The sequence below is a fragment of the Thalassophryne amazonica genome, chromosome 14 (assembly GCF_902500255.1).
Source record: "Thalassophryne amazonica chromosome 14, fThaAma1.1, whole genome shotgun sequence".
NCBI classification, from domain to species: Eukaryota; Metazoa; Chordata; class Actinopteri; order Batrachoidiformes; family Batrachoididae; genus Thalassophryne; species Thalassophryne amazonica.
In genome coordinates this window covers 31094095-31117983 of record NC_047116.1, presented here as the reverse complement: position 1 = coordinate 31117983, position 23889 = coordinate 31094095, and the positions used below count along the sequence as shown (strand labels likewise).

The window sequence follows — 23889 nt, the reverse complement described above, 5'->3', positions numbered from 1 at the left end:
GTGGGTGGGCTTACAATGACCACTGAAATGTTCTTAATTCAAAAATAAACAAATACATTTCAGTTCAACTTCTTCTAATGCACAGCTTTTTGATGTTGTTGTAAAGGTATTCACTGGCATCTTCACGGCTGAAATGGTTCTCAAGATCATTGCGTTGGACCCTTATTTTTACTTCCAGGAATACTGGAATATTTTTGATAGTGTCATTGTCACTTTAAGCTTAATGGAGGTTTCTCTGGCAGGTGTACTTGGCATGTCTTTCCTGAGATCCTGCAGATTGGTAAGTGTCAAAACACATCACAGCCAATACAATCAGGTGCATTTAAAAGCACCAGAGGAGGTGGAATGACTTTGTTTTTTGTTTTTTTCATTTCCACAGCTGAGAGTGTTTAAGCTGGCTAAATCATGGCCCACACTCAACACTCTGATCAAAATAATCCGTAACTCAGTGGGTGCTTTGGGAAACCTGACTCTGGTGCTGGCCATTATCGTCTTCATCTTTGCTGTTGTGGGCATGCAGCTGTTTGGAAAGAGCTACAGGGACTGCGTGTGCAAAATCTCTAGCGACTGCACCCTGCCCCGATGGCACATGCACGACTTCTTCCATTCGTTCCTCATCGTCTTCCGAGTGCTTTGTGGCGAGTGGATCGAGACCATGTGGGACTGCATGGAGGTGGCCGGACAGGCCAAGTGTATCATTGTCTATATGATGGTCATGGTTATTGGAAACCTCGTGGTACATTATCATCTCTAATATTAACAGTTTCTTTTTTAAAAAACAATCTCACTCGGTGGGTTTCCATTTTTCTTCAAATTAGCAAGTCTGAAGTAGCAAATACGAAACACTCTTAATGGAACAACATGTATTTTGGAAAAAAAAAAACTCAAATTTCACTTAATTTTTATGTTTCTGTGTAGACTCTCAGTTTTAATTTTTATGCTTGCAAGACGTGGTTTTTGAGGCTATTCAAAAAAGCTATACTTTCCAGAACTGCAATAGAAACACATTTTCCAGCTATTATGGGTCATGTGACAAACAGAAAGAGTCAGATGACATTCTAAAATAGAAGGTGTGGTAAGTGTGGAGACTGAGAGCTTGTTAAACCTACATCATAACATGACAGCAATATTAAAAAAAAAAAATACAATGAAATGGCAATATTTAGCAGGACTTTCCCTTCTGTCATCATGACTATTGGAATTGCAAGAATCTTGCTGAAATGAAGAATGTTGTCGCAATTACTTTGAAAACTTACTTTATCAGTTACATTTTACAGTTACTTTATAGAGTTACTTCATTAGCAGCTGCGGACAACTTGTCAGCAGCTGCTGAATGGAACTAATAAAGTAACTGGTAATCTAACTTGGCTATTTTAAGATTGAGTACTCAGAAAAGTAACTATTAGTTACTTTGCTGATTACGCAATCTTAAGAATAACCAAGTTAGATTGCTAGTTACCTTATTAGTGACATTACTTATTAGTTACAAGTTGTCGGCAGCTGCTGAATGTAACTAATAAAGTAAATAGTAAAATAACTTGTTTATTTTTACAGTCGAGTACTCAGAAAAGTAACTATTAGTTACTTTGCTGATTACTCAATCATAAGAATAACCAAATTAAATTACTAGTTACCTTATTAGTTACTTTACTTATTAGTTACAAGTTGTCAGCAGCTGTTGAATGTAACTAATAAAGTAAATAGTAATCTAACTTGTTTATTTTTACAATTGAGTACTCAGAAAAGTAACTATTAGTTACTTTGCTGATTAGTTACTTTGATGATTACTCAATCTTAAGAATAACCAAGTTAGATTACTAGTTACCTTATTAGTTACATTACGTATTAGTTACAAGTTGCTGGTAGCTGTTAATAAAGTAACTCCATGAAGCTGCTAATGAAGTTACTGTATAAAGTAACTAAAAAAGTAACTAATAAAGTAACTTTTCAAATTAACTATAGCAACACTGATCGTGAGAGGGCAAAACACCGCAGTTGCATTCAATCCCTCAGTGAAGACATCAGTTCACAATAGTATTTTATTGACATTCAGAAACTATCGCTTAGGTTTTGGACAACTCTGGAATGGAAATCCACCTAGTATTGTTTGTAACCTTTTTCTTTTTTATTATTATTATTTAAGTAATTACCTTCTCTGAATCACTATCTGATAGGTGCTGAATCTGTTCTTGGCTCTGCTGCTGAGTTCTTTCAGTGCTGACAACTTGGCTGCGACAGAAGATGATGGCGACATGAACAACTTGCAGATTGCCATTGCACGGATTCACAGGGGCATTGCCTTCATGAAGTCTATGCTTCGAAGCACTTGCAGCAGTGTATGCATGAGGAAAAAGGGCAGTAAAAACAGTGCAGACCAGGACAAGTCTCTGGATAACCTCCAGAAACCTTTGGGGCATGATATTGTCCCCAATCACACCATCAAACACTTTCCCAAGAATGGCAATGGGGATATTACCGGGGTGGACAAAAGTGGAAACAAGTATATCGTCAGCAGCAACAGCAATGATTCTATTATGTCTTTCATCAACAACCCAAGTTTGACTGTCACTGTGCCGATTGCTGTGGGAGAGTCCGACTTTGAAAACCTCAACACTGAGGACTTCAGCAGCGCCTCATCTGACACACCTGGATGCCATGTGGTAAGGAGCCTTCTCTGAACTGAGCTGCTATTAACTTTGAAGCTCTACCTCAGTGCATGCAGACAGACAGACATTACAGGAAGACTCGTGATGAGGATTTGTGCTGGATGACCAAGAATTTCAGTCGTGCTTGAGGTGCTTGAGCAGATAGATCTGTTGTAGATATGCTGAAGCACTTAGCCGAAAGGTCACGGTAGCGAGGAATGAGCATGTGATGTGATGCTTCCCCTCAAGATCCCATAGACCACAACCCTTAATGAGGAAAGTCCACAAAAGCAGGAAAATACCAGCGTGCAGAATACATTATGTGCCATTTAAGTCTGAGTGCTAGGAAGTTGAATTCGATTCTTAAGGAAGCTGTTTGCTTTGTGTTGGACAAATGGTCATAGAATTAATAAAATTACCCCACCCCCTTTGCTGTATCTGTGCCACTACGTTTTTCAGAAATATTGCTTTTACTTTCTCTAACAGTTTCACAGGAACGTCACATGAAACAATTGTGCATTTTATGGTAAAAGTACCAAATTCTGCAAAGATATGTTGATAAACATACCTATGAGATGGAAAAATTTGAAGTGATAATGTAAGCGAACTAGTCAACATATTTTTATGGAAATGGATTTATAAGCTGGGATGTCAGTGTTAAAGCTTCTTTGTAAAGAACATTTCTGGTCTTGCAGTCCTTCCCATATAAAGTGGGTTTGTGAAGAACATGTTCTAGAGCAGCCAGTATAAAAAAGACTGACTACAGCATCCCTTTACTGAATTCAGACTAACACCAGGGCTCAATTTCATTAAAACAGTCTAATCTTGCACAATGGGTTTAGTCAGCTAAAGTTTGGTGTTACTGGACTAAAGGTTTTAGCCTGGTACAAAGGAGGTTAATGTTATTTTAGTAGACAAAACTTCAGTGTGTTACCTTAAAAATGGCGGCTATCATGTACCACCATTTGATGGAACACTCAAGAGCACCCCTACATTGCTTGTATTCCTCCAAAAGGAGCGCTTCTTCCACTTTTGGCCATGGTTATAGTAGACGACTGTCATGATGTGTTTGTGACAGTTCTCACACGAGCCACCTGGCATCGCTGTTACGCTGAGCAGCGTTGTACGTACAAAAAGGCTTGACGGAAGTGTAAAATAAGAACTGCTAGGCTAAGAGCTAAGCATGTCGTTCTGCAGTTCGTATGTGTTCATAAATATTAATAAAGCCAGTTAATGAAACAAAGGCTGGATAGTTCATGACAACGACCAACCTGGAAGTAAACAAAACTGTCTATAAGTTTAGCCATAGATGTGAAATGGCAGTTAAGGGGATAATGTTGGGCGACTAGCCATAGTTGACTAAGTAGGTTTAATACACTAAATGTAACGTGTAACTTACTGTACCTATGTATCTTAAATCGATCTTTAACTTCTAAAATTTAGATATAAATATACTCTTACTATAATCTTCACAATATTAAAACAGTTCATCAGTGGACTAAATATTAGTCTGCACGAAATTCACTCACGACAGCAACTTGTTCTGGTCATAAACGGCTAAATAATGCCTCAAAATCTCAACCTACAGGAATAACAGATCATCAGTGGTATACATAAATGTAAGATGTGTAACTTACTGTACATATGTATCTTAAATCGATCTTTTACTTCTATAATTTAAATATAAATATACTCTCACTGTATTCTTCTCAATATTAAAATAGTTCATCAGTGGACTAAAATATTACTCTGCAGGAAATTCACTCATGACTGCAACTTGTTCCAGTCATAAATGGCTAAATAATGCCTCAAAATCTCCTCAACCTACAGGAATAACAGATCATTAAGATGGACATTTATGATGTGAAAGTGATGAGAGGATAGTAATGACCCATTTACTGCAGAAGTATGAATATTGAGAATCATCATTTTCACAGTTTTAGTTTCCATGAGACTTGTAAACACAGCAGCAGATCACCATGAACTTTTGATGTCATGCCATCTTGAAGGTTTTGGTAAATTTTCAAATTTTAAAAGTGTTTTATGACTCTTCAACCCCCTTTGGACCTTCGCCAGTGTATTTTCTATGTTCATACCAAGTTATAAGGCTTTTCATTGCTTCTTGGCAGCAGAAATTGCAGTTGTACGAGGTCTGTTAGAAAAGTATCCGACCTTTTTATTTTTTTTTTCAAAAACCATATGGATTTGAATCACATGTGATTGCATTAGCCAAGCTTGAACCTTCGTGCGCATGCGTGAGTTTTTTCACGCCTGTCGGTTGCGTCATTCGCCAGTGAGCAGGCTTTGTGTGAGCAGTGGTCCACCCCTCTTGTCGTTTTTTTATTGCGAATAAATGTCTGAACGATTTGGAGCTTTGCTACATCAATTTTTTTCCAGAAACTGTGAGAGACCTCCAGGTGGACACCGTTCGGAAAATTAATATGGCTTTCAGGGACAATTTTGTGGGGATTACACAGATTAAGGAGTGTTACTGCCGGTTTAAGGACGGCCCACAGCGTCTGAGAGCGCGCCGCGCTCCGAGCGCCGATCGACAGGCTCAAACCCCGCTGAAACAACCAGATCATTTCCAACGTGAAGGCTTTGTTGATCCGGGACGTCGTCTGACTTTCACAAAAAGGCAGGAGATGTGGACATCAGCACTTTTTCGGCACATTCCACTGTTACAGGAGTTTTTTTCATGGAAAGAAAAGCGGAGGATTGCGCCACCGTGCCGTTCATGGCGCGGGACAAAACCACCTCCGTGTTGGTCTCAAAGGATGGCTTTCAGGTCGCAATAAAAAAACGACGAGAGGGTGGACCAGTGCTCACACAAAGCCTGCTCACAGGCGAATGACAGAACCGACAGGCGTGAAAAAACTCACGCATGCGCACGAAGGTTCAAGCTTGGCTGATGCAATCACACGTGATTCAAATCCATATAGTTTTTGAAAAAAATAAAAAGGTCGGATACTTTTCTAACAGACCTCGTATATTTCACACTTTGCTTTATTTTTACAGATCAAACATCTTGCCCAAAATTTGGTGCTTTTTTCCATAAAACACACAGTTTTAATGGTATTTTAGGTACCGTTGTACTAAGTAAAGAAAAAGGATAGTAAAGACATTACCACATTACCATAAAACATTACCACCTGTTAGGTGGTAATGTTTTATGTGAAAATTTTAGCTGGCATATGTTCCTGTGCTGCTGGAGACTGTTTGAGGAGACTTGTTAGAATACTTTACTGACTTCACTGCCCTCAGGCAGCAGGATGGCTTATTGGTTAGCACCAGTGGTGGCACCAGCTAACCAAAATGTTAGCTTCAATAACCATTAATCCGCTAACTGAAAAGTTATCTTTTATAATGCTAAACCAATAAACTGCTAAAAAAAAATGATTGGATGTTACAGATAAATGATAACTGATAACTTTTAGCAGTGATTCGGACGTGGCCACATCAGATTACACTGTCGGCTTCAGATACAGTGAGGAAAATAAGTATTTGAACACCCTGCGATTTTGCAAGTTCTCCCACTTAGAAATCATGGAGGAGTCTGAAATTTTCATCTTAGGTGCATGTCCACTGTGAGAGACATAATCTAAAAAAAATATCTGGAAATCACAATGTGTGATATTTTTAATAATTTATTTGGATGTTATTGCTGAAAATAAGTATTTGAACACCTGTGAAAATCAATGTTAATATTTGGTACAGTAGCCTTTGTTTGCAATTACAGAGGTCAAATGTTTCCTGTAGTTCTTGACCAAGTTGTCACACACTGCAGCAGGGATTTTGGTCCACTCCTCCATACGGATCTTCTCTAGATCTTTCAGGTTTGGAGTTTCAGCTCCCTCCAAAGATTTTCTATTGAGTTCAGGTCTGGAGACTGGCCAGGCCACTCCAGGACCTTGAAATGCTTCTTACGGAGCCCCTCCTTAGTTGCCCTGGCTGTGCGTTTGGGGTCATTGTCTATTCTGGTCTCATCTGACCACATGACCTTCTCCCATGCCTCCTCTGGATCATCCAGATGGTCACTGGTGAACTTCAAACGGGCCTGGACATGTGCTGGCTTGAGCAGGGGGACCTTGCTGCCCTGCAGGATTTTAAACCATGACAGCATCATGTGTTACTAATGTAATCTTTGTGACTGTGGTCCCAGCTCTCTTCAGGTTATTGACCAGGTCCTCCTGTGTAGTTCTGAGCTTTCTCAGAATCATCCTTACCCTACAAAGTGAGATCTTGCATGGAATCCCAGACCGAGGGAGATTGACAGTCATCTTGTGCTTCTTCCACTTTCTAATAAATAATCATAACAGTTGTTGTCTTCTACCAAGCTGCTTGCCTGTTGTCCTGTAGTCCATCCCAGCCTTGTGCAGGTCTACAGTTTTGTCCTTGGTGTCCTTAGACAGCTCTTTGGTCTTGGCTATGGTGGACAGGTTGGAGTGTGATTGACTGAGTGTGTGAACAGGTGTCTTTTATACAAATAACGAGTTCAAACAGGTGCAATTAATACAGGTAAAGAGTGCACAATAGGAGGGCTTCTTAAAGAAAAATTAACAGGTCTGTGTGAGCTAGAATTCTGGCTGGTTGGTAGGTGTTCAAATGCTTATTTGCAACAGTAACACACAAATAAATTATTAAAAAATCGTACATTGTGATTTACGGATTTTATTTTTTTTTAGATTATGTCTCTCACAGTGGACATGCACCTAAGATGAAAATTTCAGACCCCTCCATGATTTCTAAGTGGGAGAACTTGCAAAATTGCAGGGTGTTCAAATACTTATTTTCCTCACTGTAAAACAGTTTCACTTTAAGCACCACAGGGGCTGCTGGGTAAATTCAAAGATGACGTAATTCCTAGGCAGGATCACAAACACAAACATAATGCACCAAAAATAAATGAAAAAAAAATAAACCCCAAACACTGCCATCATCTTTCAAAAGCAGTAAGACACAGTGTTAGAACTCACAGTTTATCTCGATATTATATACACCGTCATTTACAAAGTAAAAGCTGCTGCTTTTTTCACATGCTTCGAACCCCGCAGCTTAAACAACCGAAATACATCCATTAATGCATTGATGGACAGAGTAAAAGACACATAGTAAATATAAAATCTTACCTGTTAGTTTCAATGGGATTCATTAAATTCTGAAGAAAAATAATAATCCACATAAAGTGTCCTGATTATCCAAAACGGTGTCTAAATGGTGAAGAAAAGTCCCTCTGTGTAACACAGCTGCACCGTGAGATCTCCTCTCTCCCACAGAGTCTTGGCGATTAAATTATCCCATCAGCCACAAAGAAATAAAATAAAATAATGTTAAAGTTAGTCCATTTTGTTTCTGTGTCGAGTGGATGGTAACAGTGTAACGTCCAAAGTGAACCTGAACTGCACTACCCACAATACTCCATGCATCGACCAGCCAATCACGTCTTGCGCTTAATGATGATGTCATCAGCAAGCGACAGCCAGTCTGCCACAAACACGACAGGGAGTAAAATGTTTGATTTTAGGGTTTACAAACGTTTTTGACCGTTAAACTTTGCTCACTTTACCAGCAAAAAAAAAAAAAAAAAATGTTAGCAGACTGAAAGTTATCTGAACTAAATTTATTGGAAGATAATTGGTCCGCTGATGGTTTTAAAAGTTATCTGAAAAGCTAATCCGCTAACAAAAACATTAGCTTAGATAATTATCGGTTAGAGGATTAGCTGAACTGTGCCCACCACTGGTTAGCACTGTTGCCTCACCGCGAGAAGCTTTGCTTCCAGTTTGGTCCTATCTGTGGTATCTGCATGTTCTTCCCATGTTTGTGTGGGTTCCCTCTTGGTGCGCCGACTTCTTTCCATTTCCAAAGACACCCAGATTAGGTGAATTGTTTACTCTAAATTGATCGTAGACCCTCAATATGTGGCAACCACTTTTTTGTCTTATAGTCAGAGCCGTGTGTTAATGTCAGTAAGCGGATCTCTCATCCTTGTTGTCACTTAAGTACATTCACTCTTGCCTTGATTTTTCTGTGTGTGTGTGTGTGTGTGTGTGTGTGTGTGTGTGTGTGTGTGTGTGTGTGTGTGTGTGTGTGTGTGTGTGTGTGTGTGTGTGTGTGTGTGTGTGTGTGTGTGTGTGTGCCTGTGTCCACTCCACACTGATTTGATTGATTTTAATATGTCTTAAAATTAAAAATTAATATAAATACTTAATGGTCGATTATCTGGACATAGAACGCATGTGTGACTTGAAGATGATGTGGCAACACAAACCTCCAAAATATACACTGACTATAGTACTTAGAGTACTATATATCAGAGTAACATTCTTACATCATTCCCTGCACTGCATTAGCTGCTCCCAGGACAGCTGAGTATCCTGCGTTTTGCAGAGGAGCATTCAGACTGTTCTTGGCTAACAGCTATTAGGAGACCACACCCTGTCTAAAGGATTACAGGCTGAGGGAGAGAACATGTGTCTGCTGTTTGATACTGAGGCTTTTCAAGAATTTACAACAGATTTTGACATCTCTGCAATTTCCATGGTTACAATACAGAAATATGGGGGGTGGGGGTTGCAGGAAAAGTTGCATAATTAAGAGTGCAAATGAGGACCTAAATCAATGGAATGGTAAATGAACTGCATTTCTATTGCATTTTCCAAAATGTTTTACAATGCATCACACACCAGTGTTAGCACACTGCCATGCAAGGAACTCATCTGCACAATTTAGGAATTCAGGACCTTGCCCAAGAGCCCTTTGTGATTTTCCAGTCTGACAGGGATTTGAACCAAGGATCATCTGGTCTTAATCTATGAAATAAAGGCCAGTATGTGTGTCCTATTTAATGGATCCAAGTGTGCTTGATTCCAGAACAGAATGTGTCCAGTTCAAGACCACCTGTGCCCATTCTCCATGTAATGTGGAGTTCTGTTAGCAAGAGCATCCAGTGTAAAACATCTGCCAAATTAATATGCATATCCATATAGAATCTGATGTGGCAGTTCACTTTGATGTGGCAAAGTGAAAAAGGGAGAAGCCAAAAAAAAAAAACCTTGGAAAAATGGATCCAACACTCATTCGCCTTCCTGCTGTGTGTTCACCTGATGCCTTCAGATCTCATAAGATAAGTAGACTCCATCCTGATTAGGACATGGCTGGGAAGCCTCTTAGTAACACCAAGACCTGTGTATATGTTTTGCCACATGTAACTGGGGTTGTGTTGTGGCAACTCCAAGCAACCGGTGGGTATTGAAAGAAAAAACAAAAGGCTCCAACATTCAAACACGTTTTACATGAGCAGATCCGCATACAGTGTAACCTGCTTGTACAAACAATGAAACTGAATTAAAACAATCATTTTTATGCTTGTAGCCTTTCTACCCCAGTTGGCAGATAAGTAGCACAAAGACAAGGTTGGCCAGTGTCTATATGAAGCAGATATTGGGACGGTAGATACCTTTTTGTGCCTGGTGGCACATGGAGAAGACTGGGTGATTGGAGGAGTAGTAGGAGTTGTTGAGGAAAGAGGTACTTAAATGCTTCCCCTCAGGAAGTTGTGGTGGATGACTGCTGTTCCCATTTGTGTGCTGATGTGTAATAAAATTCTTGCCCCACCAGAAAACCTCTTACATTTGAGTTCACAATCTAAACAGCAATATGGCACCACTTTCTGAATTAGTATTTTACAGGGCATGACACGTATGACACTGATTGATTGATTTATTTAATGTCCTGACCAATACTAAGTCCATTGTGTTTGTTTTTGGATCCCAACTTGTACATTATCATTTTGTGTGGATAAGCAAACATTCAGTAGGCAAATGTGGAAACAAGCCAAGTGGGACATACACTGTGCACGTAATTCTTCTTAAACATATTGTGTCAAGATAAGTGTTCAAACTTCCAATGGCAAATCACAATGTCCTACCTGAATGTTTAATGTGTAATTACCTCCCATAGTTCCATGTCAAAGAAAGTCAGATGTCTTTAACCACATTAAGGGGAGTTGATCAGGAGATGAGACAGCAGCAGTTGTGAAGTCCACTCCTTAATGTCTCCGCTGAGAGAAGAGCACAGCACAGCTTTTCTCCTGCCAAGATAATGAAGACGCCATAATGTTACCTCCTGTCAATTATTTAGACTTGTCTGGTGAAGACAAAGTGTACATGTGTTTTATTGCCAAAACTGAAACAACAGGTTAGTAGAATTTAGTTACAGAAGATGACAGAATGTATGGAATGTGCTGGATATGAACAAAGATTGTTGTATGAAATTCAGGGAGGAGGTGACAGAGGCACTAGATGGAGTTGAAGTGATTCTCGACAACGGGACAACTACTGCAGATTGTTGAGGAAGACAGCTAGGAAGGTATTGGGTGTGGCACCTGGATGGACAGAGGAAGGAAGACAAGGAGACTTAGTGATGGATTGAAGAACTACAGGAAAGAATAAGAAGAAACAGAAGTATAAGAAAATGTGATGTAAATTGAAAAGACGTGGTAAAGTCTAAGGGCCCTGTCCCACTGGTGTTTAGGAGGATTTGCGGATGGAATGCGCACAAAAGTGGCCCACATCCGGCAAACAACCGCAATAACCGTGTAACATTCCTGTATGAGTCGGCCGCCATCAGAACACGTCCGTGATCATCCGCAGAGGCACGCATGTCCGCAGCAGGATTTTTGAGCGGCTCAAAAATCCTGCTGCGGATGAGATCTGCATCACTGCCTGAACACATACTGAAGACATATGCAGGACATACACAACCAAAGCGCTGCATATCCCCTGTCATCCGCTGATATCCGCAACCGACGGGTTGGCGCAGCTTGGCGGCGGACCGGGACAGCGTGCAAAACAGATATGACACGTGCCCAGCACGGCCACATCACAGTCGCAAATGGTATGTCGCGCATGCAGACAGAGTGGGCATGGATGGAGCGAGTGCATCACGGCCACTGTGCCCCTCGTGGGGGCGCCTCCGCGGTCGCCTTCGCTTCTGTTCCCTGTTATATCCGCTTTTCTTCCTTATGTATTCACTGATCCACCCCGGGACATTTGTCATTTCTGCCCACCTTTGTCGTGGACGCTCAACTTTTGTCTCCTCATTTCATGCGCAAATCCTCCTAAACGCCAGTGGGACAGGGCCCTAAGGAAAGGGCATATAGCAAGGTGTATATGAAGTTGAACATGAAGGCAAAAGCACTTCTACCAATTAGCCAAACAAGGACTGAGCTGGAAATGATGTGCAGCAGGATAGGACACTATAGGATGCAGAGGAAATGTGCTGCGAAACAACGACAGTGTTAAGAAAGTGGAGGGAATATTTGGAGGAACTGATGCATGAACAAAATGAGAGAGAGAGAGACTGAGAGAGAGAGAGAGATGCAAAGGCTGGATGATGAGGATAGAGTAATAAGTGCAAAGGATTAATAAGGATGAAGTGAGGACAGCTATGATGAGGATGAAGAATGGAAAGGCAGCTGGCTCAGATGACCTACCAATGGGGCATGGAAATATTTAAGGGTGATTCTTTAACTACGGGCACTATTGGCCTTGTAAATGTAATTTCCACCACACCATTGCCTTACAATATAAAGAACCTTGGGGCAACTGTTTGTTGTGATTTGGCGCTATATACATGTGCTCTGATGTCACTGTTTATCTCCATAGAAACTACCCAAACAATCTTTCATACAAACTGTGTTGTGAAAGTGTAGGAACACGGACCCACAACAGGGGCGCAAATGAACGGACAATGAAGGAAGTCAAATAACAACACTTTACTGTTGTGAAAAAGCACAACCAAACACGGCGAATGTGAAATTTAACAGTCAGTCAATTACAAGGGTGACGTGTGGGCAGGCTCGAAGATAAGAGACGTCTGTCCAAAGCAGAACCGGAACCACACGATTTCCTCCACCACCGAACCCCGGGAATACTGGAGCCGCCAAGTCCCGAACACCCAGGTGGCCACTGCCTCCGCTTGTCGGATCTGGTACTGCTGGCGAGGAACAAAAACAGTTAGATGTGGGTGCGTGTGCACCCAGCAACACGTATGGTGGGAATGCCACCTCCACCTCTCGTCGAAAAAAGAAACAGAATATCTGCTGTCCAACACACACAAGCAATAGATATTCCTGTCAGAGAATCAACACAGTCAGCTGAGATCGTTACCTCCTTGGTAGAGCGATATCTCGGCAGAGAAGTGGAGATGACGTCTTGCAGATATACCGCTGCGGATCAGATGATTGGTAACAGCTGTCGTATGTGACAGCTGTCACCCCGGCTGCTCCTGTGAGATGGCAGCGCCCTCTGGTGCCTGGAGCCCGCACTCCAGGCAGGGTGCCCTCTGGTGGTGGTGGGCCAGCAGTACCTCCTCTTCAGCGGCCCACACAACAAACTGTTTAAAGGGACATTACAGTGTTGTGGTGGAAATTACGGCAATAGTGTGGGACAACTACATTTTGTTAAAAAAAATCACAACAGTTGTATGACACTGAATACCCCAATTATGTTTTGATTATTTTACTGATATTTTATTCAGAGATATTTTAAAACATTAGAAAAAACGTTTCTTTACCATTCATTTTTATCATTGAAGATCAAAAGTCTGGGTGTGGGACAAGCACAAAACGGCAATATTTGCATATAATGATGCTGAAAAAAGGTGAAAAAGTCATCATAGACTACTAGAACAAATTTCTTAACACACTTTCATTGTAAAGATAACTATAAAAGTGTGAAATTTCCCCTTTTTTCTGTTTTTCATACAATATGACCAAAGGACATAATAAGTGCCCGTAGTCTAAGAATCACCCTTAAAAGAGATAGCAGTGGAGTTTTTGTTTAATAAAATCTTGGACAGTGAGAGGATACCTAAGTAGTGGAAAAGAAGTGTGCTGATTCTGATTTTTACAACCCAGTCTCACGGCATGTCGTGATTCAGCAGCACAAAATATACATTAATCTATTGGTTCGTGATATTGCCACGAAAAGCGCCTCATTTTTGTCACGGCAGTGCAAATTCATTCTAATATATTCCGTGATGGCCGCACGAAATTAAAAGTGAAGCGGTGGGGTCGGGGTGGTTATGGTTAGGGTTGGGGGAAGGAGTAGGGTTAGGTTATGGTTAAGGTTAGGGTTGGGGGTAGGAGTAGGGTTAGTACTAGTGAGTTATCAAAAAACATCACGAAAATTTTAATCATTTCGTGACAGGAGCACAAAAAAAAAACTTGACTGGGCTGGATTTTTAAGAATACAGGTGGAGTTATGGGACAGATTTTTGTAGTAGGTTACGCTTAGAGGAAGCGTGTAGATGTGTGAGCAGCAATATGGTATTATCCCAAGAAAGAGCACTACAGATGCAACGTTTGTTGTGAGGGTGCTGATGGAGAAGAATAGAGAAGGTCAGAAGAAGTTGTGTTGTGTTTTTGTTGATTTTGAGAAAGTTTATGATAGGGTGTCAAGAGAACAGTGGTAGTATTATGTAAGGGCGCCTGGAGTGGCAGAGATATATGTGAGAGTGAAATAAGAAAATTGAATTTGAAGACAAAGGTGTGCGTAAATCATAACGGACATGTATTCATGCTATTTTTACTGTACATTTATCACTGTTCAGTTAACTGCCTTTGCCAAGACCGTCATGTTTTCTTTGTTGGAAAAATAAAAAAGGAAAATGGAGATAAACTGAACTGCACACTCTGAGTGCCCCCTTAGATACAAAATTATTCATTGAACACTTGATTTAATTGACCTCCTCTGTAGATTGTAGAAGATGATGGCCAGCTCAGCTCTTCTGAGGGCAGTACAGTGGACTTCGGTGCACCGGGAGATGGAGGAGAATCTTTAGACTTTGAACTGGAGGAATCCATGGATCCTGAGAACTGCTTTCCTGAAGGTGAATACTAAACTACTGTTGCCACCACTCAGCTACTGAATTGTTTAGTCTCAGTAATAACTCCACTGGTTTCCAAAGATCTTTTCAACACTTTTGGCTTGTCACATTCTGCGACTAAACGTGTTGTTGGCTTTGGTTGTTATTGTGCAACGTTTCTGTTCTGGGACCTATTCTATTTGAATTGTACTTGCTCCCACTGGGACATATTTTAAGGATGTCTCATATCATTGCTATGCAGATGACATATAGCTGTACATCTCCTTTTCTCCGCAAAATGTTTCTAGGTTATCTGTTCTTCAAAACTGCATTAATGTCATAAAAAACTGGATGGCTGCTAACTATTTGTCACTTAATGCAGCAAAAACTGAAGTCCTTGTTTGTGCCCCTGAGGAGTTTGTTCCCTCAGTGATTAAGAACCTTGGTTCTCTGTCCTTTTGTTAATTCAGCAGTCAGAAATGTGGGTGTTACATTTGACTAGTCTCCCAAATTTGATGCACATTACCCGTCTTGTGCAATCTTGCTTCTTTCATTTATGGAACATTGTGTCTCAAGCTGAGCTGGAACAGATCATTCATGCTTTTATTTCTTTATGTCTTGATTACTGTAATTCGCTGTTCCCTAGCCTCAGTAAGTCTTCGCTGGACCGCCCACAAATGGTCCACAATGCGGCTGCAAGGGTCCTTACAAGGTCATCTAAGTGGTCTCATGTAACACCCATTCTGTCCTCTTTGCATTGGCTCCCAATTCAGTTCAGACTGCAATTTAAAACACTGGTCATGACTTTTAGAGCTTTGCACAGTCAAATGCCACTTTATATCAGTGAACTCTTGCCCGACCATGTGACAAGCAGGTCTCTGAGGTCCTCCGACCAGAACCTGTTGGTTGTACCAAGGTCAAGGCTGAATACCAAAGTATACTGTGCATTTGAGGTTATGGCACCCAAACTGTGGAATGCACTGCCACTACACCTATGTTCCATGGACTCTATTGGAACTTTTAAGGAGAAGCTCAAGACCTATTTGTACAGACTTGATTTTAACTTGTTTTATGTTGTTGCTGCTTTTAGTTTCTGCATTTTTATTTCTGTTTTATCTTGAAACGTGCCATACAAATAAACTTTACTTACTTACTTACATTTTAATATAGTCATCTGATGTTTCTTCATCCTAACCAAGGAAACTGAAAATAAGCAAAATATCTTTACACTAGAATGTTTTATGTCAATGCCTGTGAAAAGCACTGTCCATGAATTATAGTGGCAACGGCTTAGCTTCCAAAATAAAAGCTAAATAACTGTGTATGTATGCCTAGAATTTTATAAGTGTTAAAGAATATTTTTTTGTCATTTGGCCAGCTGACAATTTTATTTGCTGAAAGCCTTGTCTGCTTTTTGTGTCTATTCAGGCTGTGTGAAAAGGTTCCCCTGCTGTCAGGTGAATGTGGAGGTGGGTTGGTGGAAGATCTGGTGGACAATAAGAAGGACCGGTTACCGGATAGTGGAGCACAATTGGTTTGAGAGCTTCATCATCTTCATGATCCTGCTTAGTAGTGGAGCACTGGTACGTCTCTGTGACAAGACAAACATTTTGTTACTCAGTAAGTGGCCTATGTTGATGAGGAAATAATTAGCTTATTACGTCTGCCAAGGACGTAATAAAACCGTTGCCATTTATTTATTTATTTGTCTGTCTGTCTGTAAGATTACATCAAAACTATTACACAGATTTTGACAAAATTTTCACCACAGATAGATATGAGACTAGACTCCATTAAATATTCAATTTTAGAGGTGATCCAGATCCAGATCCTGGATCAAGTTTCACTTTATATAGTCTTTGAGGGATTACTCTTAGCAGGTTTACGTCAAAACTACTTCACGGATTCTCACCATATTTTCACCACAGATACATAATAGGCCATGAAAGACTCCATTAAATTTTGGAGGTGATCCAGATCCGGATTCTGGATCAAGATTTTACTTTATATAGGCTTTGAAGGATTACTTCAAAACTACTTCACAGATTCTCACCAAATTTGCACCACAGATAGATATTAGGACATGGAAGACTCCACGGCATTTTGGAGGTGATCCGGATCTGTATTGGTGGACATCATAAATCTCTCGATTGCTCTTGTTATCCTTTATTTTGCTGCGCTTATGTTTTATCGGACAGCTTACATCATTGTTGTAAGCTACAAGAGTTGGTCATCAAGCATGATGGTCAATCATGCTTGATGACCAACTTAATCCATATTCACACTTTAGTCACTGCTGTGACTGTGCAGAAATATGGATATGTATGTTAAAAAATGATGATTTGGGATTGGAAGCAGATCTGACATTTTCACAATGTTACTGCTAATGATCTGCTTTCTGTGATTGTGATTATCTTTAACTGTTTTTGGATGTGCATCACAATCATATTAGGATGATGTGAGGACTTCAAGAAGAAAAAAATCGCTTTTTCACAAAAATAAAGGCAGCCACAAAGGAGAAGGACTGTGCAAAAGTGAAACCAAAATCATGTATGTGCCTTCGCTTTGAGCACAGTACTGAAGTTCTAGATTTTTAATCTAATGTGCATCAGATGTGCTTTTTACAAAAATCCGCTGGATTGAATGCTACATTCCTCAGCTCTCTAATTTTATAAACAAGTTCCTGAAATACTTATGTGAAATGTAGTCTTCTCCAGCTACTGAGATCTTCAACACTGAGGTACCTACTTGTGAAATCAACAAGATGTGCCAAATGGTCAAAATATCCTTGCTGATGTTACCTCCTGATGCAAGTGAGATTCCTTATCTGAGTCTGTGTCCATATAATGGTCAAATAAATCATCTCTGAAATCCAGTTTGCCAAATGGGTAATACAGTGAATTCAAAAACAGGTCCTGATTTTTGACAAATTTGACAAACAGAAAGTGATTGGCATATGTTTGCATTAAGTTATTACTCATTTGTATTTTATTTGTGTCCAGGCCTTTGAAGACATCTACATTGAGAAGAACAAAACCATTAAGACGATCTTGGAGTTCGCAGACAAAATCTTCACCTACATCTTCATCCTAGAAATGCTGCTGAAGTGGGTGGCATACGGATTTGCCAAATATTTCACCAATGCCTGGTGTTGGCTCGACTTCCTGATTGTGGCTGTAGGTTCAAAGCCCTCTGTGCATATATATTAGAATAAAGATTAGAATTGCATGGTGCACTGAGCAGTTTGTGTTCCTTCAACACTGAACTGGGCAATTAATACACAGTAAATCCACACTTTAGGGCAGTGCTCCCTTTCAGTTGAGATTAATGTGTCTCTTCTGCTGCTGACATGGCGTCTGTGTGTGTGCTCCAGGTCTCTCTTGTCAGCCTGATAGCCAACGCCATGGGATTAGATGGAATAGGTGCCATAAAGTCTCTGAGAACGCTACGAGCTCTGAGACCCCTGAGAGCACTGTCAAGGTTTGAGGGCATGAGGGTAAGACTCATTGGAGTTCTTTGTCTGCTCTGACTTATGCTGCTTATCGCTGGATATTTTGTCAGGGTGTCACCAGTTGAGTACACTGCTACAGAACATGGTTACACTACAATGTGAAGAATGACAACCAGCATACAGTATTTTCTACAATTTAGTAGAACTAGTGCACAGGTAACCAAGTCCTGAGGTATTCCTTCTACCCAAAACCTCTTCCTCCAGTTATTTATCGTTGAAGTTGATTTTTTTTATTATTCCATGCATTATACTGATTTTATTTTACAGTACCCTGTAAATATAAAGTTCTATGTTAGTTTTAGCCACCTCAGAATATTGATAAAAAGGTAGTTGCATTTTTTTATTGGTTTGTTGTGTTTCTACATCAATACGTTTACAGAAGATCCAATTCAATTCTAACAAGAATCAAATATTATTCCACTACCCCCACCGTCCGCCCCCCAATTCATTGGAGAAGCAAATGAATTATCCGGTTACAAATCTCATTTTTATCCAGTCATGTAATACGGAGTACATGGCAGTTAATGATTAAATTTTTATTTTATGTTTTATCTTAATGTTTTGAGCAGCCGATCTGCTCTGTGTCAGCTTAATCCCATCAGATCTCAGAAGCTAAGCACTGCAGCATCTGGTTAGTACTTGGATGGGAGACCTCTTCGGAACACCAGCGGCTGTGTGTGTTTCTCCAGATGAAACTGGAGTTGCGTCAGGAAGGGGATCCGGTGTAAAACTTGTGCCAAATACCAATGCGGATCTGGCTGCATCCGGTGTGGCAACCCCGAACAATAACAGGAGCAGCCGAAATGACAACATCTTAATGTTTTGAATTTTTTGTGTAATTCCCTGTTATTTTTTTAATTACTGTATGGGGTTTACTGTTTTATTGCAGTTTAATTTGGGAAGGTGCTATATAAACAAATGTCATTATTATTATTATTATTATTATTATTGATCACATTAAAGTAATTGTAAAAGCTTGATTAAATACAAACTGTTTGTCATAACTTGCCACTTCAAAAATTATGAAGTGTCATTACTAGAAAGAAATTATGTATTTATTTTAAGGCAGGGAAAGGTGTTATTAGGTTCCAAACAGTGCGTTTTCGGTTTTAGAAGTGTTTATTTCTTGCTAGCTTTTACATAATATATGAGAGACATGCATATAAACACAAAGCAAAGCGGTTTTGAAGAGACCAGCCACTGATGTCACGGTGCAGCTCTACTATAAATTGGCTGTCATCCCCCACCACTCCAAAACAAAGCAGAACAGATTCAAACAGAATGTGACATCTTAAAATACCTCTTAAAATAGGTCAAGGTTAGCCATCTTTGAACTTGTCCAAGGTCTGTATCCCAAGAAAGTTCTCTGTGAATTTGAAGACTGTGGCCTTAATAGAACTGGACTTATGCTGAACACAGACAGACAGATGGACGGACAGATGCCAGGTCTTCGCAATGCCCGATGGTCATATGCAAACTTCAAGGTGTTGTGTTTCAGTGTTTCACACAGAAGTTGCTTGAAGTTATGAAGGACTCTGTCTTCCACCGTGCAACACAAGTGATCTTGCAAGTTTCCACTAGTGCAGCAGAATAGGTAATATTTAGAGCGGAATCCTGCAAATGGTGATACAAGCATCAAATTTGGCACAAATACTCCTTAGACATTCCTCTTGGCCATATGAATTTTCAGTCGGCAGTCAGGTAGAGGTCAATTGAAGAATTACACAGGGGTCAAAATTAAAAGATGCTACAATCATATTGAAGACTATACCACATCATTTGTCTGATCATAAAGATTCTAAAAAGGTGTAGTTTGGACTATCTGTGACTGAATTCTATGGAGTTATGGGATCAAAAACAGCAAGAATGGTGACAAATTTCAGTTTCAGTTTGTACAGGGGTCAAAAGATAAAGATGCTTCAATTTTGGTAAAAAGTGATGCAAATTATTAGTTGAGTTAACAGGTTTTTAAAAAGGAATAGTTTGGACCATGTATCATGCTTAGTTATCACATTACGGTGTAACATATGTCACATGTCATAGAATCCAATGGACATCGACCTTCTTTGACCTTTACTTTACAAACCAAGCATTCAACACTTTTAAAACTGTTCCATTTATTAATCCTATTAGCTCAAACTATACCTTTTTGGAATCTTTATGATCAGACAAATAATGTGGTGCAGTTTTCAATTTAATTGGAGCATTTTTATATTTTGACCTGTGTGTAATGATTCAAATGACCCCTACCCTTCTGCCTATTGAAAATCCAAGTGGCCAGTCAGTTTTTTCAAAAGAGTAATGTCTAAGATGTATTTTTGCCAAATTTGGTGCTTGTATCACCATTTGAAGGATTGTTTCAGTTATCTGCTGCACTAAACCCAACAGTTGTCATTTTAATGCCCAGTGTCCCAATACTTGCACCTTACCTCACTTCATTTATAAACCATCATACGGGTATGCTGTCCCTGGTGCACTCCAGTTCAGAGCAGAGGACAGCTACTCTGATTAGTTCATAATATGTTCAGACTACAATATAACAGGCTTGAAGGGTTAGACGCAAATGCAAAACGCAGAAGTACAGCTCAGTGGTGAAACAACGTTTAATGGAAGAACAGGCTGGGGTCGGTACACAGATAGGCAGGCCAAACAAAGCAACAGGATCAAAAACATCAGGCAACGAGCGTGGTCGAAATACAGGCAGGTAGTCATCAAAAACCGATGAGGCAAACAAAGCAAGGCAGGAATACAAATACTGAGCTGGTAAGAAGGCATAAGGCGCATCGAACTGGCGAAGGACAGAGTCAAACCGTGAAGCTTATAAAGCACCCAAGTGACTAACTGCAACTCAGAACAGATGTGTAGAGAAACTCAACGGAGCCGGGGCGTGGCCAGACAGAAGGTGAGACCCACCACCAAGAACCAAGAGAAGAAGGCAAGAAACAACAGGACAGAGTAAACCCAAGCAGAAAGATAGAAAAAGAGACAGACAGGACACAAAAACCATCCCACAACCCAGGAGCCTGACACAATACACCGTAGCCTAATGAAGACTCTAAATCCAACCCATTTGTCTACAGAGCTCAGCTTTCCTGCCACTTATACGGCATTATGTGCTTGGACAAAAATGGATTTGCACCCTCTATGCCACTTGTTTTTGCACATCCTGTGAGGCTATAGCCTTTAGAGAGTCAGTAATATTTGAGAAATATCCTCCCTGTCCTGTTAATTTACTATTTCCTTACTGTTTACCTTGCGGTTGTCACTGGTGTGAATAAGCTTTGGTCAGAGTCATGCATGTGGTCATCTGATGTTGAGGAATACTTTGCCAATGAAACATTCATTCTTGTGTTTTCCTGTTGTTCCCATTGGTACACTTTCAGTGACCCCTGTAAGGTTTAGTTGTGTTGTTGTGCAGGTGGTTGTCAATGCCTTATTGGGTGCCATCCCATCCATCTTCAATGTCCTGCTGGTTTGTCTGATCTTCTGGCTCATCTTCAGCATCGTGGGAGTTAACTTGTTTGCAGGAAAGTACTACTACTGTGTGAATGAAACCACGGGTAAGCCTTTTCCACCAACAGAGGTGAAGAACATGACAGAGTGTGACGCATTACCAGGTGCTTACAAGAAGAATGTCAAAATCAACTTTGACAACGTTGGTGCAGGCTACCTTGCCCTTCTGCAAGTGGTAAGTATTTTCTGAACCTTTGGTATTCAGATACAAAAGGTTCACAACTTGTACATATTAAGATTTAAATTCATTTGCTATACTGCTGAAAGGACAAATTGACAGCACCTGTTGCACCATTTATTGTTCATGTCTACACAGGCTACATTCAAGGGTTGGATGGATATCATGTATGCTGCCGTGGACTCAGGGGTGAAAGTAAGATTAGATTCTTGCAGGAACTGTGCTACTGAAGAATTCAATTAATCAATCAACTTTATTTGTTCCTGTTCATGTCATCTCATTTATTCATTGCCTACTTACATAACCATTTATCATGAATTAAAAGAAACACTCACTCACTCATCTTCAACCGCTTATCCGGGATTGAGCCACGGGGTCAATACCTCCAAACAGTTCCAGAAAGGAACATAAGGAAGATAAATCTTGTATTGTCTTTTCCTTGTAACAAAAAAGAAAAAGAAAAAAGAAATCCATTAATTACCTCAGTTCCAACCTCAATGTCGTCTCCTTGTCAAGTATATTAAAAATATTAAAGACATAGCAGGACACTGTAGCCTACGACAAATGGTAACTTTTGTCCAGCGCACTAAAATCTACTTCACCATGTCACAGGCAGCGCATTCTGTTGATGATTTTCATGTATTCATCAAATTTACATTTATTTAAGAGAAATTCGATTGAAAAGTGAAAGGGCTCGTGTACCAGCGGCGGGTTTGTGGTGATTCCATCGGGTGCTTCACAAAGCTTCTTTTTTTGTTGCCTTCCTCCCCCTGATGTATTCTGTACAGGACGCGCATTTGTGTGCAGGTGCTAATTCAGAAGGCAGAATAACACACCGTTCATGTGTTTGGAAATGCAGCTCCGTTTGATTTTGTGAATCAAACTTCCAGCTCTTTAAAAATGCAAAAGGAACTGGAGACAGACACAAAAGCAGTCTACCTTTTTGTGGCTGTTGTTGCTGGAGGTTCCTTTTTCTTTCCTCTGCGATTATAAACAGGGGTGGTGTTCTGTCGAGATGTGTGGGTTTGTCAATTTATGCGTCCCCACCACTGATCTCTATATAATACTGGATTGCTCGTTAGCCAATATTTTTGGAGCAAACCGGCCGTCATATTACCACTCAGATGTTCCGCTCCCGAACGCTTTTTCTATTGTTCTTTAATGAGGCGCACACAACTTTATTCTTTGTAATTTTGTTAAAAAATACCTTCATGTGCAGCTATAAACTGCGCAAATCACCAGATCAAAGGCTGTGGATGAACATTTCACCTGTGAGTATGAGTGAAATGGGAAGTAATGAACAATAATTTGAAGAGTTCTATCCCTTATTCCAGCAAAGATCATAATAATAATATGCTGATGATTCCACAAAACGTGTATAAACTTTGATTAAGGAATGATAATTTTTAGAATTGAGTATTTGTCCCAGTGAGATATGAGTAATTAAGAATAGAAGGGAAGAAAGTGTCAAAGTAATAAAAGAAAGAAAGAAAATAAATCAAATAGCTAATCATGGCATGCATAGATTAGGAGGGATCAATCTTACATTATCTGACTGACTGCAGACAACTGACTGCAGATGCAAATTATCGTAAGGCTAACTCTGGTGCAATGCATCAAATGGTAACATTTATGTTTTAATTGCACTTGGTCCCTTTAAAATAAATTGAAATTGAATTGTAGAACAAAAATAAGTAAATGATAGAATCAGCTCAGTTATTACTTGAAATTTTTGATGTTCTAACAGCTTGGGACTCCGGCGAGGGCGGTCACATCTCCTCCTCTCTCCTCTATCTCTGCTCCAACCTTCAGTCCCCTACTTCACCAGACTGTGAATTCTTCAAACTATATTGGATTAACCATGGAATTGATCAGCTGGGGCCTGTACTACGAAGTGGGGTTAATTTACTCAGATGTAATCCAGGGTCAACCTCTTAAACCGGGGTTGACAAAACCTGGTTTTCTCAAGTGGTGTTAATCGGTACTACGACGCTGAATAAGATGTTGATTTGTTGAACCTGTGTTAACCTGATTGGAGTTTGTGCGCGTTCACATAAAAGGGGCAGGTTGCAGCACATATCACCATTTTTCAATGATGGCGTGGTCACCTTACTTTACCGAAGAAGAATGCACAATTATTATGCAGAGCTACAAGGAATTTAAATTAATGT

General features: G+C 40.1%; 1 protein-coding gene across 2 annotated transcripts in view; it reads left to right on the top strand.

The window, feature by feature from the left end:
• The window catches only part of scn1laa (sodium channel, voltage-gated, type I-like, alpha), a 133090-nt gene that overhangs the window by 94914 nt on the left and 14287 nt on the right, over nucleotides 1-23889 (top strand). For both annotated transcript variants that reach the window (XM_034185940.1, XM_034185939.1), the window contains 9 exons: nucleotides 107-280; nucleotides 380-736; nucleotides 2175-2660; nucleotides 14408-14540; nucleotides 15945-16099; nucleotides 17519-17692; nucleotides 17890-18012; nucleotides 21446-21715; nucleotides 21857-21913. In XM_034185940.1, the coding sequence (XP_034041831.1) occupies nucleotides 107-280; nucleotides 380-736; nucleotides 2175-2660; nucleotides 14408-14540; nucleotides 15945-16099; nucleotides 17519-17692; nucleotides 17890-18012; nucleotides 21446-21715; nucleotides 21857-21913 (1929 nt within the window). The remainder of the gene's footprint in view (nucleotides 1-106; nucleotides 281-379; nucleotides 737-2174; nucleotides 2661-14407; nucleotides 14541-15944; nucleotides 16100-17518; nucleotides 17693-17889; nucleotides 18013-21445; nucleotides 21716-21856; nucleotides 21914-23889) is intronic.